General features: G+C 43.5%; 1 protein-coding gene across 1 annotated transcript; it reads left to right on the top strand.

The window, feature by feature from the left end:
* The first annotated feature begins 239 nt into the window (after positions 1–239).
* Positions 240–14,769, top strand: TECTB (tectorin beta). The gene is made up of 11 exons (XM_050958208.1): positions 240–317; positions 1,345–1,444; positions 3,417–3,607; positions 4,142–4,284; positions 4,388–4,460; positions 8,641–8,744; positions 8,832–8,915; positions 9,499–9,661; positions 12,976–13,045; positions 14,101–14,133; positions 14,698–14,769. The coding sequence occupies exons 2-11, from the start codon at positions 1,369–1,371 to the stop codon at positions 14,748–14,750; spliced, it is 990 nt and encodes a 329-aa protein (XP_050814165.1). The 5' UTR covers positions 240–317; positions 1,345–1,368; the 3' UTR covers positions 14,751–14,769.
* The last annotated feature ends 790 nt before the right edge of the window (positions 14,770–15,559 follow it).

The following is a 15,559-nucleotide window of genomic DNA, read 5'->3' as shown; positions in this document are numbered from 1 at the left end:
CTCTGTTTGAAGACCTTAATAAATATGTTTAAACCTCATTCAGATAGCATTAGTAATGTCTAATCTAGAGCAGGGGAACTGAACTTTCCATTCAGTTACTTTGTACAATTCTTTTTGACCATCCTACCCTATTGGATACTACTGCTTGATTGAGCTTTAACCAAAGATGGGTCCCTTTCACAAGATGGCCTATATAAAGTGACGATAATGCCAGCTGGATTCATTTGAAAGAAGGACATCTTGGTAAAAGCAGATACACAGCTAACAGAAAAAAACAGGGAGAATGAACACCTGAATCCTCTGTCTGTTCTTGTCTTGTAGGTATTATATTCCTTAACTTCTTATAGGTGCATGTGATTTTTTTTAAAGGAATTGCCACTTGGATATACAGTTTAAACAGTTTATATATTATTAGAAAAACAGGCTGATTGATTGAAAATGTTTTTGTGTTGAAAATACTAATTCCAAAAGGAAAAAATCGTTTCTCTATCGGGGCACATTATTGGCTAAATGCTACTTGTTATTTCTGTCTGCTGAGCGATCTGTGTAAGCTAGAGGAATTACCTAAAAAGTGTCTAGTGTGGAAAAATACAAGTATTTGATCCTGCTAGCTGGTCTGTGCTGGGACATGCCTGCATTGGGGCCGAGCAGCTTGCAGGTGGCTGAACTCTTAATACTATTAATTCATACTGCTATTTTGCAAACCCAAAGGCTAATATTAAAGGAGAAATTGCATCATTCTCTCAACAGCTTTGCATGAGAGAGTGAGATATATATTGCAGGATAACAAACAGCCGGACTGAATATGGGAATAGTTTCTCTGGTTGGCTAAGTAAAGTATGTATGTTTACTCACCTCTACACTTCTTCCTCCTTCCAATTAGCTCTTCTCCTTTCTTCTTATTTTCTTGCTTGATTTTGTTTTTCCTGCTTGTCTTTTTTCCTTTATATTCATTGTCTAATTTCGATTCATTCATATTTGTAGCTCTTTTGTTCTGTGACTTTTACAGGAACCAAAAGAAAAAAACAAAAAATCCTGGCAGTGGTACAAATCCATTACTAGACTCAGATACTAAAATTCTCAATAATGATGCCAAAGAGGCAGAAGTGCTCGGTAAATATTTCTGAGCGGCAATTGCAATCAAGCTGGATGACATATCAATATCACAAAATGATTTTTCCAACAGTGACTAAGGAGTATGTGAAACCACATCTACAATTCTATGATTGCAATTAATGGAAAATTTCATAGACATTTTCTCTTTTTTAAAAAAAATCAACATTTTAAACAAATGTGTTAAGACCCAACAGTATTCTAAAAGGCAAACTCTGCTTTTGTTACCAGTGTATTCTCGGCCCCTTGGAAGAAATGGTGATTGTTGCTCTTTACCTGCTGAACATCTTGGTTCAGGCCTTTGCAGCCCCTTGCAGTCCAAATAAAGCAGGTAAAATAACTTTGATTTATTTTTCTAAATAAGATCTTCTCTCACAGTTAAAAGAAGCCAAAGGGTTTCTGGTTAGGTAGCAATGAAATATCTATCTTGAGGGATTTAAATTATAGGCTCTCAAGTTTTTAATTCTGGCACTGTTTTTATTGGTCTGACTTTAGTCTCAGCTAGCACAGAAAACAAAGTAAGACACAGTCACAGTGCATAAAGTTATGCATGTGTGCATCTCTGCAGGATCAGGGCCTAGAACAGCCCTGAAAATAGAAATGAATATAAAGCATTCTAACATATCAAGGGCTACATCCTGCACCTTGCCACATAAGCAGCCGTTACTCATCTGAGTAGTTTCATTGACTCCAGTTGGGCTACTGGCGTGCCTAAGGGTTTGTAGGGCTGGAAACCTCACATATATAACCAGGGTATGTACCTGGGAGAGGGAAGTAACTTTCTGATCCTCCACTGAATTCTGCCTGGGAGTCCAATTGATTAAGTGCAGGACTGGGACCCTGGCTTGCAACTTTCAAAAATTAGAGAAAATGTATTAGAAATTTATCTAGGAGCCCTTAGAATATGAAGTATCACTTTATTTGCATGTTCATGGTGTTTGTGTCAACAAAATGGATCAGCAGGAATCATTTCCATGAGCTATTGATGAATTTTAACAGATGCTCATGAGTAAGGAGCTTTACTCATGTGAGTAGTCCCACAGTAGGTCTACTAATGTGTGCAGAGTTACTTGTGTGGGTGCAGGATCAGAGCGCATTTACAGAGAGGATCAGGCTGGGAGTTTTGAAAGTTCATTGATTTTAAAAAAGTGGAAATTATTAATGTCTCCACAACTACATTCTCAATCCCGTCTTCCTTGAGCACCTACAACTCAAAGCAAAGCCGGTGGATATCCAGTGAATTCAGGATCAAGCCCTATGTATCCCATAAGCAGCTGTGTTCTTTGGTTTGGGTTTTTTTTTTAACAACATTTTGTTTCTGTAACTGGTGGTCTTATTAATTTTCAGCCCATCAGTGTTTAGGCTGCTTCTACTTTTTATATATTCAAATTCATGCAACCTGATTCCGTGTAAATAAGACACACTATCCCCGCAAGACCAAGTAAGAAACCCTGTAGCTGAGATATGTAATATCTGTACTTCATCTTCATGGTCTAGTTCATGTTCATGTCTCTGTACTGATCATTATTAAAAAGGTTGGTCTGTTTGTTTCATCTTCTGCGCACTGCATTTTGGCTTGAAAATTGTGGACGTTATGTTTACATTGGCACTGTATCTACAGCGATGGGTATTAATATACAAACTTTTAGTAATGGTATGGCCTGGATCTAAAGCTGCTATGAATAGATGTAGGTCTACTGAAGACAACAAACACACTTGCCCAGATTATTTCCAGTGAAGTCAATGGTGATATGCTAATTGACACCAGCTAAAGCTCTGGGCCCATAACATTAACATACTCTAATCTGACCAATTTCATTATAGTACGGTTTCACTTCATTTTTTCTTTGTTCTTTGATTAGCTGTTCTGATTTTAATAACATTTACACAAAGGGTGAAATTCTGCCCCCTCCGAAGTCAAAGGCAAAACTCCCCCAGACTCCAATGGGGACAGAATTTCACACAAAGAATTTAGATTATGATGGTTTGCTCTCTAGATTTAGGCTAGTGGATTGGATTTTCAAAGACACCTAAAGGGGTTTAGCCAGGCAAATCCCAATAGATATAAATCCAATGGGATTCAAATGCCAAACTCCCATAGGCCTCAAACAGGCTTCCTTTAAAGTTAGTAGATAAACTTCCGGTGACATCAGTGGTCCTGAATCAGATCCTTAATCCAGTTCGAGGTAAAGGCAGGTCCAAGTGTAAACTCCAGCCACAAACACTACCCACAAAGTTCTGATCTAGATCAGTCTCAGCAGGAAAATGCAACTTAGAATACCTGTATTTTTTTTTCCTTTTAGACATCATGTTGGTGTATTGCTATCCTAAAACCATCATTACAAAAATTCCCGAATGTCCCTATGGATGGGAAGTTAATCAGTTGGCTCTTGGAGGCATTTGCTACAATGGAGTTCATGATTCGGGATATTACCAATTCACGATCCCGGACTTATCGCCCAAAAACAAGTCCTACTGTGGAACTCAATCAGAGGTAAGTACGTCATGGGCAAAAATTCACTTCGCAAGAGTTGGCAGCTACTTTGTACAGCCTGGGCCCATTCCAAAGCCCATTGAAGTCAGTGGAAAGATTCCCATGACCATTAATGTTCTTTGAGTTAGGCTATATGTGCATATATATCACTGAGGCAGACAGGATATAAACTCTGACGATTTGTCAAAGGTTCTAGTGCTTTTCAATATCATGGATCACTGACACTTATGTGAGAAGTCAGATGGTCCTACTCCCTGGCACAGCCAAAATGCACAAGGGGTTAGGTCCATGTGCAATTCATCTATGCGTGCATGTATTAACATTACAGTTTTCATTACTTGTGTGTCCAGCTCTCGGCAAATGGGGCCTCAAGGTTCTAATGTAACACAAATGCATAAAGAACCAGAACAGACTGTTTTGCTGATCATTTATGATACAAGAACTGCCTTTTCCTGTTTCAAACATCGGGCAGAGGTCCCAGTTTGCATCCAGCTTTCACTGCCAGCATTTCTCTCTTTGTCCCCCTGACTGCAGTTTAAAAACCCTATCTATCACTTCTACAACTCCATCGTCTCCAACGACAGCTCGGTAATTGTGAAGAGCCAGCCTGTGAATTATTCATTCACCTGCACTTACCATGCAAACTACTTGGTCAACCAGGCTGCCTTTGACCAAAGGTAACTCCACCAGGAGGAACAGACTCCCCTGTTTTCAGCACGGGGCTGGATCCATTATCAATAGCATATGTTGCAGTCATACGAAATTTTCTCAATTTTCTAGAGTGGCGACAGTCCATGTGAAGAATGGGAGCTCCGGTTCATTTGAAAGTCAATTATCCCTCAACTTCTACTCTGTAAGTGCTCCTTGTCATCCAGTATTTAGTCTCTCAGAGCCTGCACACTGGGGTGAGTTCACTCACTTCGGAGCTATTCCATATTTCCCCCAGCATCCGTGAGAAGGGAATCCAGCCATAAGAGCCATGGGAAAAGGAGCACATAGCCTCTGTTTTGTACGGTATTGAGCACACTGTCACTATGTAGCAGCTAATTAACAGGGGATTTATAGGGGGGCCTTATTTCTAATAAATTAATAAGGATCAATCTAGATGGAACAGAGTAGTTCATATACCATTTTTAAAATATGTAATGTCCCTTTGTGGCACAGATTTCACTGAATAGAGGCTTGTTTCTCTCTTGCATGGTTACAGATTTGATTGGTGTCAGAAGAAACAGCCAAACTTTGCTTTTAGCCTAAACAAAGAACAGTGTGAATCCACAGCCACTGCTGCTATCCTCCAGTCTCACTAAATATAGAAGCCCCTTTCATTCCTCCTGAAATTTGCTTAGCTGTTCTCTGATGCGCTGGCTGTTTAGTGTTCCCCTGAGAACTTTAGTTCACACTGGATTAGATTTCCAATGTTTGCCCCATGCCAGCAAGATTTTCTTTTAAAGTTCTACCACCTTTTCAGGGGGTGGGAGGGTCTGTCTGTATTGGCAGAGCAGCAACCAACCCCATAATCTATTTCCATCAAATCACAGGGTAAGTGGATGGTAACCCAGTAGCCTAGATTTTGCATGAATGAAACACAACACTAATGATTAGCAATGACATGGAGCCAAATCCTGAGGCCAAGCTATGGGGAGGCTTTGCATACGGATCCTCTGCAGGGCTTGGATAGATGGGATCTTCCCCTATACGTACTGGATTTAGGGTAACAGTGGAATCTTCCCCATCCCCGCTGGTTTTAGGGAACCAACAACCAAAGGCATTGGTCCCCGCTAATGTTCGTTATTTGTGGTGTGTGACTGATCAGTTAAGTACCACAGCACTGTTGCTAGTTCCTGGCTGAATGATGGGAGAACAACAAATGATGGAGAATGAACAAGGTATTTCCAGTCTGTTCTTTAACCAAGTTAATTATTGTAACTAAATTTCTTGATGCTCCAAGGAGGAGTCACAAACAGCCAATAGTCCTCCAAGAGTGCTCACAGACCACAAATAATGACCACTATGAATAAGTGTAGAGCTAACTCATGACATGTATTGGCAAAACATAAGTGAATCACTACTTTGTTAGGGTTGCTCAAAATATTCTGAACAAAACATTTTCTCTTTAGAACATGGGAAAAAAGCTCAGTTTTGGTGGAACTTTCCACCAGCCCCAAAATAGCTGCCATGATGCCTCATGGGAGTTGTAGTTCCGGATCACTCATGCCCCCATTTGCCCAAGTGGGCCCAGCTTCCAAGCCAGACTCATTCTCTCATGAGACAGTGCAGTTTCTTTTCTCCTCATTGCTGAGCTACTGTCACAACCAGAGTGGTCAGACTTAGTGGTCAGAGCAGGAGTCAGGCCCGGCTGGGTCCCAGAAAGCCGGAGTCCAAGACAGGCCAGAAGGCAAAGCAGGAGACAGGTGTCAGGAGACAGAAGCCGGAGTCTCGGGTCTCTTACACAGAGGGTCTGAAGCAGAGGCAGGCAGACAGTCTATGTTGTTTCTTAGACAGCTCCCTGTAATGGCTTCCTGGCTTAAGTACTGGTGCCAGACAGTCAGTGGGCTGCGAGGAGCTGCCACTCAAGTCCTGCTGGGCGTTACCTCCTACTGAGCCCAGCCACTAGGGTGACCAGACAGCAAATGTGAAAAATCAGGATGGGGGCGGGCGGTAATAGGAGCCTATATTAGAAAAAGACCCCAAAATTGGGACTGTCCCTATAAAATTGGGACATCTGGTCACTCTACCAGCATCACAGGGTCCTCCTAAGCCTCCTGTGGTGATGCGATGGCTTCAGTGACCCAGAACCCCCAAGTTCTAGCATGGCAGGTTCTTACAGCTATTGCAGTGCAACATAGAGCAGGGATAGACCAGCTTATAGTTTGGGGGAACATACTCTGTACAGAGCAGAGGGCCCATAGGGAAAAATAATGGAATGAGGGACCCAGAGCTACAATCCCCACAGAGGCACTGCAGCAGCTCATAGATTGACACTGAGCAGAAAGGAAATGAAACATTACATTGGATTGAAACATTCAGTGAAAAGCTTTGATACTTCATTTTTACCCCAATTGAAGATGAAAAGAAAAGGTCAAAATATCAAAATGTCTTGCAGGATGGAAATTGTTTTGCAATCAGCTCCATTCTTTGTACTATTCAAACAGCTCCAGTTTGGGGCATAATATTGTTTTATCACTAAATGGATCCTTCCACCTCTGCTAATCACTCTCATGGTGATGCCAAATGGCTCAGAATGAAACTAAAAGGCATAAAGGGGCTTGAATTTTATAACCATTTGCATGTAGCTACTTTGATTGCCCAAATGGCTCTTTGTGCACACAGACTCAGTAACAATACATAAACATTTTCACCTGCACAATTTGGTGTGGGAACCTATGAAAGTCATAATGAAATAAACAAACCAGAGGAAGAAACGAATAGAAAAATCAATGTCAAGTGATAGAGGTCAGGAAAACCAGCTTCACAAGTGCAGCTCATTGCTGGGTTAGGATTAATGATGCTCAGCCCACTTGTAGCTTCAGCATTACATAGAGATTCCTTCTGTTTCTTGGCAGAGAATGTCATAGTATCCATGCTGGCATCTTAAAACAACATGTTGAGTTAGGCTTATGGCTGTCTCATGCCTTCAAATATGTTAATTGCCTCAGGCCAAAGATAACAAATACATTCCCCAGTGTCTTCAGGATGCTTAACATTAGGGAGGGGAGGGATAGCTAAGTGGTTAAGCATTAGCCTGCTAAACCCAGGGTTGTAAGCTCAATTCTTGAGGGGGCCACTTAGGAATCTAGGGCAAAAATCAGTACTTGGTCTTGCTAGCAAAGGCAGGGGGCTGGACTTGATGACCTTTCAAGGTCCCTTCCAGCTACAGGAGATTGGTATATCTCCTATTATTTCCTTGCGTTGTAAAAAAGGCTGTAGAAAATTCTGCTTTCTCCCAGCAGAGGGCAGCATGGAGCCCTACATTTTCCCTTCCAAGTCTTAAACCCTGAGGAATGTGCCAGAGCCCTCCAAATAGAAAGCACCTGCTGTTTTACAAAAAAAAACCCATGTCAATAGGTTGCTACTGGGACGAGGCCAATGCAGCAGATGTGGTGGAGTGAGTGTACTTGACACGAGGGGCAGGAGTGCGCATTTCAGCGGTTCACTGCAAGAGGGATTTTGCCTGATTCAGAATTCTTCCGGCCACTCCTGGGCAGATCACACTGGAGCAAAAAGGCTAAGCAATTATAAACCAGTGTAGAGTCTTAATGTCATGGACCATCCCATGGTTGTTAGCCTAAGTACAGTCTTTAGGTTTAAGTTCAATACAGGCAGCCTATTGGGTATTTCAAAGCTATGGCTACAAGAGACAGCTGTAATGTCTCAAGGCTTTTTTTGTCCAGAGGAATGTGAGAGAAAAGTGCAAGAGAAACATGCTAGAGAAAGAGAATGTTAGAAAACAAAGCGAGGGAAGAAACAGATGAAAGATGGCTCTGTAGAGCTTTGGGGTCGTGTATCTATTTAACTAGACAGATAAGCACTTTGAAATGTACACCACACTTCTTTTGTTTACACGGTTTCAGTCTCTTACTCGCTTTGTTTTGCTACAGTGCAAGGAGAAGCTGTGAGGCTCAGGGTCCAATGGACGTGAGCATGCAAACTTTGTCAGTTCAGCAAAACACACTCAGTCTGTCTTTTGCAGAAGCCTCTTCTTTCTTGCTGGACAAAAACATAAAGTAGCCAGCTAGCCCCTTTCCTGACAAAAGGAAGATGGTTTCCTGAGCCGTCCTGCAACTCAACTTGGCAATTTAAGCCTTAATCATGTCAGTGACTGTTGTGATCTGACCTTATGGGGAAAATGCTGTAAGCAAAGATGGATGGATATAGTGATATGTAAAGCTAATCGTGTCTAATCTCATATCAGAGCACTCCCAAGCAGGGGAATCCAGACTTCTGAACTCCATTTTTCTGTGCTTGGCTTTATTACATAATCATGTCTTTGCTTTGGTGGTGTTATTAATGCACGCTGCCTCTTTCTCTCAAAGAATGCCAAGTTTTCAAGTAAAAAAGAAGCTCCCTTTGTCATTGAAACCTCAGAAATTGGTTCAGATGTATTTGCTGGAGTGGAAGCCAAGGGGTTAAGTAACAGGTATGAAACGTATTGATTTACAACCCAGAACTGTTGCTGACAGATAGTTTGTTGCTGATATCAGCGTATTGGTTGGTTTCCTCTCAGGTTTAAAGTAGTTCTGAACAACTGCTGGGCAACACCTTCATCTGAGTATTTCTACCAAATCCAGTGGCCACTGATCACAAAAGGGTAGGTAATTGCATGGGTGAGACCAAACGATGTGTTACTTGGATGGATTACGTGAATATTAAAGTGGGTGTTTTTAGGTCATGTTTGTTCTGGTTGGTAAAGCATGATATTAGGGTCTATGGTCATACAAAGTGTGCACAAGAGGGACTGGTCTTACGGTTTGAGTAGCGGCCTGGGAGATATGGTACTGAGGCACATAGTCCAGGACAGATTAATAGGTAATATCTTGTTACCTAGAGGACTGTGTTGTCCCTCCAATGTTTGTAAAATCATCCAAGGATGCCAAAAGTAAGAAAGTTGCATGAAAAAGCTATATGGAAGGGATCACATTCTGCTTTTACTGACACCCAAGCAACCCATGTATTCCCCTACATGTCATAATGGTGCAGCTAAGAGCAGAATGACTATCAAGATGGGCTCAAGCAGAGCATTATGAATGCCTGTCTCACTCCAGATTCAGTCAAAGGGAGTATCCTGATACTGCTATTCGGAGCAGGCTAAAAAAGCAGAGCATCAAATATCTAGGGCCGTTAGGCCTTGCAGCTGTTTCTGTTCTCATGATGCTTTTCAATGTGCAATCTAGGTGCGCGACGGACAATTCTATCTTAGTGCACGAAAATGGGAAAAACAGCCGGGCCACCTTCCAGTTCAATGCTTTCCGGTTCCAAAACATCCCCAAACTGTCCAAAGTCTGGCTGCACTGTGAGACACACGTATGTGACAGTGAAAAGTTTTCCTGCCCTGTGGTAAGTCCTTCCGCTAAGAATTAGAGATGGGCCCAAGCTAAAAATTCAGATCCAAGGTCGTCAGCCCTCCAGTCAAGTGTTTGGAATCTGGGGGTCTGGTCTGTTTCTTCGCTCTCAAGAGAAGTTTCTTCATGGTTATGTTTTGTCCACTAGAGGGAGCCAAAGCAATGCACTTGTCAGAGCAGCCACTGGAGTCAACACATACTGTCCCTGTATTGGGTAGGCTGATGTCTGCATTTCAAGTTTGATCAAAGGTTTTGGTGCAAATTCAGTTGCGGGGGGGAGGTTATGGAAAAAGTTCAGTGAAAGTTTTTATAGAATTTTTTTCAGGATTTTCCACCATCAATAGAGCTGAGTGAAAAAAAACTATCTCAATTTTGAAAGAAACAGTAAAAGAAAACAAAAATCAAAACATGTTTTTCAAAAAATGTTCAGTTTTTTCCAACCAGCTCTATGAAACTTTTGTAACCCTGACCCATGACATGTAACTAAGTCCAGGAAACAGTCTCCTACCAGTCCTCCTGGATGTCCCACTTATCATCACATGGAGCCAGAAGTAAACAAAATAATTTATGAAAATAAAGCAAACAAAGCTCCTTGAATGGATTCACCAAGGGCAAGTCATGCCTGACTAACCTAATTGCCTTCTATGATGAGATAACTGGCTCTGTGGATGAGGGGAAAGCAGTGGACGTGTTATTCCTTGACTTTAGCAAAGCTTTTGATATGGTCTTCCACAGTATTCTTGCCAGCAAGTTAAAGTATGGGCTGGATGAATGGACTATAAGGTGGATAGAAAGCTGGCTAGATCGTCGGGCTCAATGTGTAGTGCTCAACGGCTCCATGTCTAGTTGGCAGCCGGTTTCAAGTGGAGTGCCCCAAGGGTTGGTCCTGGGGCTGGTTTTGTTCAATATCTTCATTAATGATCTGGAGGATGGCATGGACTGCACCCTCAGCAAGTTTGCTGATGACACTAAACTGGGAGGAGTGGTAGATATTCTGGAGGGTAGGGATAGGATATAGAAGGACCTAGACAAATTAGAGGATTGGGCCAAAAGCAGTCAGATGAGGTTCAACAAGGACAAGTGCAGAGTCCTGCACTTAGGATGGAAGAATCCCATGCACTGCTACAGACTAGGGACCGAGTAGCTAGGCAGCAGTTCTGCAGAAAAGGACCTAGTTACAGTGGACAAGAAGTGGATGAGAAGCTGGATATGAGTCAACAGTGTGCTCTTGTTGCCAAGAAGGTTAACGTCATTTTGGACTGTATAAATAAGAGCATTGCCAGCAGATCGAGGGACGTGATCATTCCCCTCTATTCGTCACTGGTCAGGCCTCATCTGGAGTACTGTGTTCAGTTTTGGGCCCCACAATACAAGAAGGATGTGGAAAAATTGGAAAGAGTCCAGCAGAGGGCAACAAAAATAATTAAGGGACCGGAGCACAAGACTTATGAGGAGAGGCTGAGGGAACTGGGATTGCTTAGTCTGCAGAAGAGAAGAATTTGATAGCTGCTTTCAACTACCTGAAAGGGGGGTCCAAAGAGGATGGATCTAGACTGTTCTAAGAGGTACCAGATGACAGAACAAGGAGTAATGGTCTCAAGTTGCAGGGGGAAGGTTTAGGCTGGATATTAGGAAAAACTTTTTCACTAGGAGGGTGGTGAAGCACTGGAATGGGTTACCTAGGGAGGTGGTGGAATCTCCTTCCTTAGAGGTTTTTAAGGTCAGGCTTGACAAAGCCCTGCCTGAGATGATTTAGCTGGGGATTGGTCCTGCTTTGAGCAGGGGGTTGGACTAGATGACCGCCTGAGGTCCCTTCCAACCCTAATCTTCTATGATTCTATGAATCCCTGGGCCTGGAATGGAACCTGACAGACAGCCAAGCTGGTGGTTTCAGTACATCCAAGTATTCCCATTATCAGGGTTCAGCTGCCACAAATCTTCTGCAGCTGACCTGAGAGTGTACGATGGGGATTGTTTCATTGGCAGAAACAAAGAGTTCCAGGAGTCAAACAGCTGGTGAAGCCCATTCTGACCAGAAAGCCTTGCAGCCTATCTGCTGCAGATAAGCTTGAATGCCAGTGGTGGCTCTGGGGTTACAAGCAATGTATTTTTCTGGAAACCTAAGTTACCATGTGCAGCTTGTGTAAAAATAAACAAGTTATGCGATCTGGAAGGGCCAGGAACAAGCAAGATGACTCAGGCTGTAGTGCAAGACTAATAGTGACAGAAGGCATTATGCTACATATTTGGTGGTCTATGAGGAATGAATTTGGTGGTCTCAGGCTGACGGGAATCTCAGCTGGCAATAACCATAGCAGTATCCTCAATGATCACCTGATAGAGCAGCCAAGGATTGAACACATGGGGACCAACCCTGCTTTCCCCCTCTAAAGGGGGTTTCTCTAAGCTATTGTGGAGAGGGCAGGTTGGCCAAGCCTGTGGTTAGATACAAGACATGAGTCTTGATGGCAGCTGTCATTTCAGTACCTTAAAGCAGCAGTAAATTAATTTGAAGGCCATTTTTGAAGGACTGCTGCCTATGGCCCATTTGAATCCACCCTGGGATTCTCAGAAAATATGGAAGAAGGATTCTCTTAGAAAAGTGAGCGTTGGTCCTGCTCTGCCCCTCTCAGGAGTGATGCAAGGAGCTAGTAATTGGAGGCCAGGGCTGTTCCTACCCATACGCAAACACGCAGCTGCATAGGCACCAGGAAATTTGATGCCCTATGCAGCTGCATGCTGTTCCACCGGCCAGCCTGATCCCTCGGCCACCCGAGCCAGCCAGGAAAGCTGCCCCCACCCCTGTTCTGCATCTTCCCCAAAGCCCCAGCCCCTCTTCCACCCCACCTCTTCCCCAAATCCCCCACCCCTGCCCCAGCCCCACCCCCACTCCCACTCCACCTCTTCCCCAAAGCCCCCACCCCTGCTCTGCCCCCATTCCACCTCTTCCCCAAAGCCCCCACCCCTGCTCTGCCCCAGCCCCGCCCCCACTCCATCTCTCCCCCAAAGCCCCCACTGCTGCTCCGCCCCAGCCCCGCCCCCACTCCACCTCTTCTCCAAAGCCCTTGCCCCACCCCCACTCCACCTCTTCCCCTAAGCTACATCCTGGGGGACTGCAGCAGGGGTTTAGGGGGCTCCATGGTGGGGGGGGCTGCATAGGGGGCACCAAAATATCTAGGGATGGCCCTGTTGGAGTCTGTTGGATTTCCTTTTAAAATGCAAAATACAAGGACTGGCTGAGATTTCATTTTCTAACAAAGTAAAACTGCAGGGTTTCTTTTTTTAAATAAATGACTGTCTTCTTTTGAGCCATGTGAAAAACGAAAACGACGCACCGAACAAACTGGAGGAGTTCTAGCGGCGGAATTTGCAGTGCACAGTAAGTGTCGATGTTTTCTATTTGGGAAAGAGTTTCTCTCTCTTATGAAGTGTCACATAGGAGAACAGTCAGTCATTCTCTGGGCAGGGCTGACAGTAAGAGGGAGAGGTACTGCTTCCATATAAATCTGTCCCTAGACAGAGAATGGAGAAGATTAGCAGCAGTTAAATAGCAATCTTTAGACTAGGGTGGTTACTTGGAAGGGTAGAATTTTGCTACAATTGCTGTAGAAGGACCAGTTCCAAAGTCCCTCCATAGATAAAGCGACCATAGAGTTCAGCGACTATAATCCTGAAATGCACGGGCAGCCTGGGTTAAGGGGCTGCATGCAGGGATGGTCCACTGTGGTGGTGGAGGAGCGGGGGAATCCTCCCCTGAGTCTGCTGGGTGTCAGTGAAGCTGTGCTGCAAGTGTTTCTATGAATAAGTCTCTTTGGCTGATGTATCTGCACAACTGTGGATCCACTGGCCAGTCCTCCCAGCAATATCCCCCCGCCCCTACACACACACACACAAATGTAGCTCAAACCCATCACATCTGTCCACCTGTGCCTACTTCTCCCTAGAGGAGGGCCCAGAAGTTAACACTCTTAGGACTGTAGGATCCAGCCCTCATGTGCAAGTCTTTTGGTGCGGATTCTTTGAACACTATGGGCCTAATTCTCATTTTCACTAGCGGCCCTTTACCCCAAGGTGGTAATTAAATCAACACCAACTTTACAGCCCCTTTATGCTAACTGAGTGGTATAAAGAAGCCTTTAAAGTAAATGAGAATTCTCCTCTCACTTACCCTGGTGTAACTTCACCCACTTCAGTGCTCTTGTTCCTATATGCACACTTACCTCAATATAAGCAAGAGGAGAATTAGGCCCTGGAGACGGGAGGAGTTCACCATGAAGTTCACAGCGGAGATGTTAAAGCCATGAGAGAAAATACTTAGCAAACTGTAACATACTTTCTGCATGTTATCTGTTCTGTTCCCCCTAATCACACTGCTGGATTTTGCCTTCCTTTAAACGATGCCATCCAATTGTTCTCTTTTCTAATATTATACAGGCGGAGGTTTATCCAGTTCCTACAACTTTTCAGGTAAAGAGAAAAGTAAGACACCAAAAATGCCCATCCCAGAAAGCAACTGTCCATATTGATCCCATATGCTTTTTTAAAAACTTGTAAATCTACTCAGAGCAAACAGAGTTCCTACAGAAGAAAGAATTTTCAACATCAATTTTTATTCTGCAACATTTATGTGGTTTGTTTCCTTTTTTGGCACTTGAGGTACCTTGGACAGTGAAACTAGACCTGGCAGTTGCCCTTTCTGTCTAGTGTTAGTTTCACTTGTATTTTCATGCACGAGCTCTATGCCGCTGTGTTTGGGGGTTTCCATCACTGCAGAAGAATGTTCAAATGCAGAAACAAACCAACGTTTTCCCTAACTTACAAAAAATGCCACAAAAACATTTCTGTTCCTGGTTGGATTTTTAAAACACATTTCAAAATCTAAATATTAAGCCTAACACACGGACCGCGTCATTTTAGGGAGCTCAGATGCCAAGTTGATGGGCACAGGATAAGAACCTAAACAGAATTTAATGTAAGACATCTGAAGGTTTCAGCTGAGAACTTACCTTACTCTTTGTGATTTCCTTGCAGCTATTCTCAGTCATCTAATCTTCATGCTTGGAATCTGCGCTGTTTTACTGTGAGACACAGCCCAGCTGCAGTTCTTAACACGTTCCCCTCCCCCCGCCCAAACACACTTTATAACTGTACTTTACTACTTAAAACAATGTTTATTTTACTCACGGGGAAGGGCGGGGAAACTGTATTGTTTTACAGGAAAAATAAAACATGGCTTGATTTTTCTTTCTATCATAATGGGAAATGATGACACTGATCTTTCTTTCCTCGGTCTCTGCAGTTATGTTATAAAAGTGAATAGCAAGGGCATGCACGTGCTGTTCACTTCTCCCCTTTGAACTGGGGTGGTGGGAAACAGGGCTTGTTTCTATTATGTAAGAAACACAGGACATGCTAACTCAGCACTCTCCAAAGCTGAGCCCCCTTCAGAAACAAACGAAAAAAACAAAAAGCCCACTAGTTGTAGCCCCTTTCCACTGGGTCTTGTTAAAGATTTCCCCAGCTCAGTTTAGGACTCGATCCTGCAAGGTGCTGAGCACTCAGCCGTGATCCAGTGAAGCACTTTAAGTACATGAGCTGTCCCACTGAAGTCAATAGGATTATTCATGTGCATAAGTATCAAGATCAGGCCCAAATGCTCAGCATCATACAGAACTGAGCCCTCACACATCTCATGCATCTCCCCTCCTCTACCTACCCCTTTGTGTCCACCAGGGATCTGAGCACCACACAACGGGAAATATTGCATTAACTTGCACTAAGTTAGCCATAAAAACTGACTCTGTGGAGAAAGAGATCAATATAATCTAGCATGGCTCCATATGTACTCACACCACTGTTGTCAGCAAGGGTCACATGCATGATCAGCGGCACA

The sequence above is a fragment of the Gopherus flavomarginatus genome, chromosome 6, assembly GCF_025201925.1.
Source record: "Gopherus flavomarginatus isolate rGopFla2 chromosome 6, rGopFla2.mat.asm, whole genome shotgun sequence".
In the NCBI taxonomy this organism is placed as follows: Eukaryota; Metazoa; Chordata; order Testudines; family Testudinidae; genus Gopherus; species Gopherus flavomarginatus.
The sequence above is the reverse complement of the archived record's forward strand: the minus strand, read 5'-3'. Positions and strand labels throughout refer to the sequence as shown.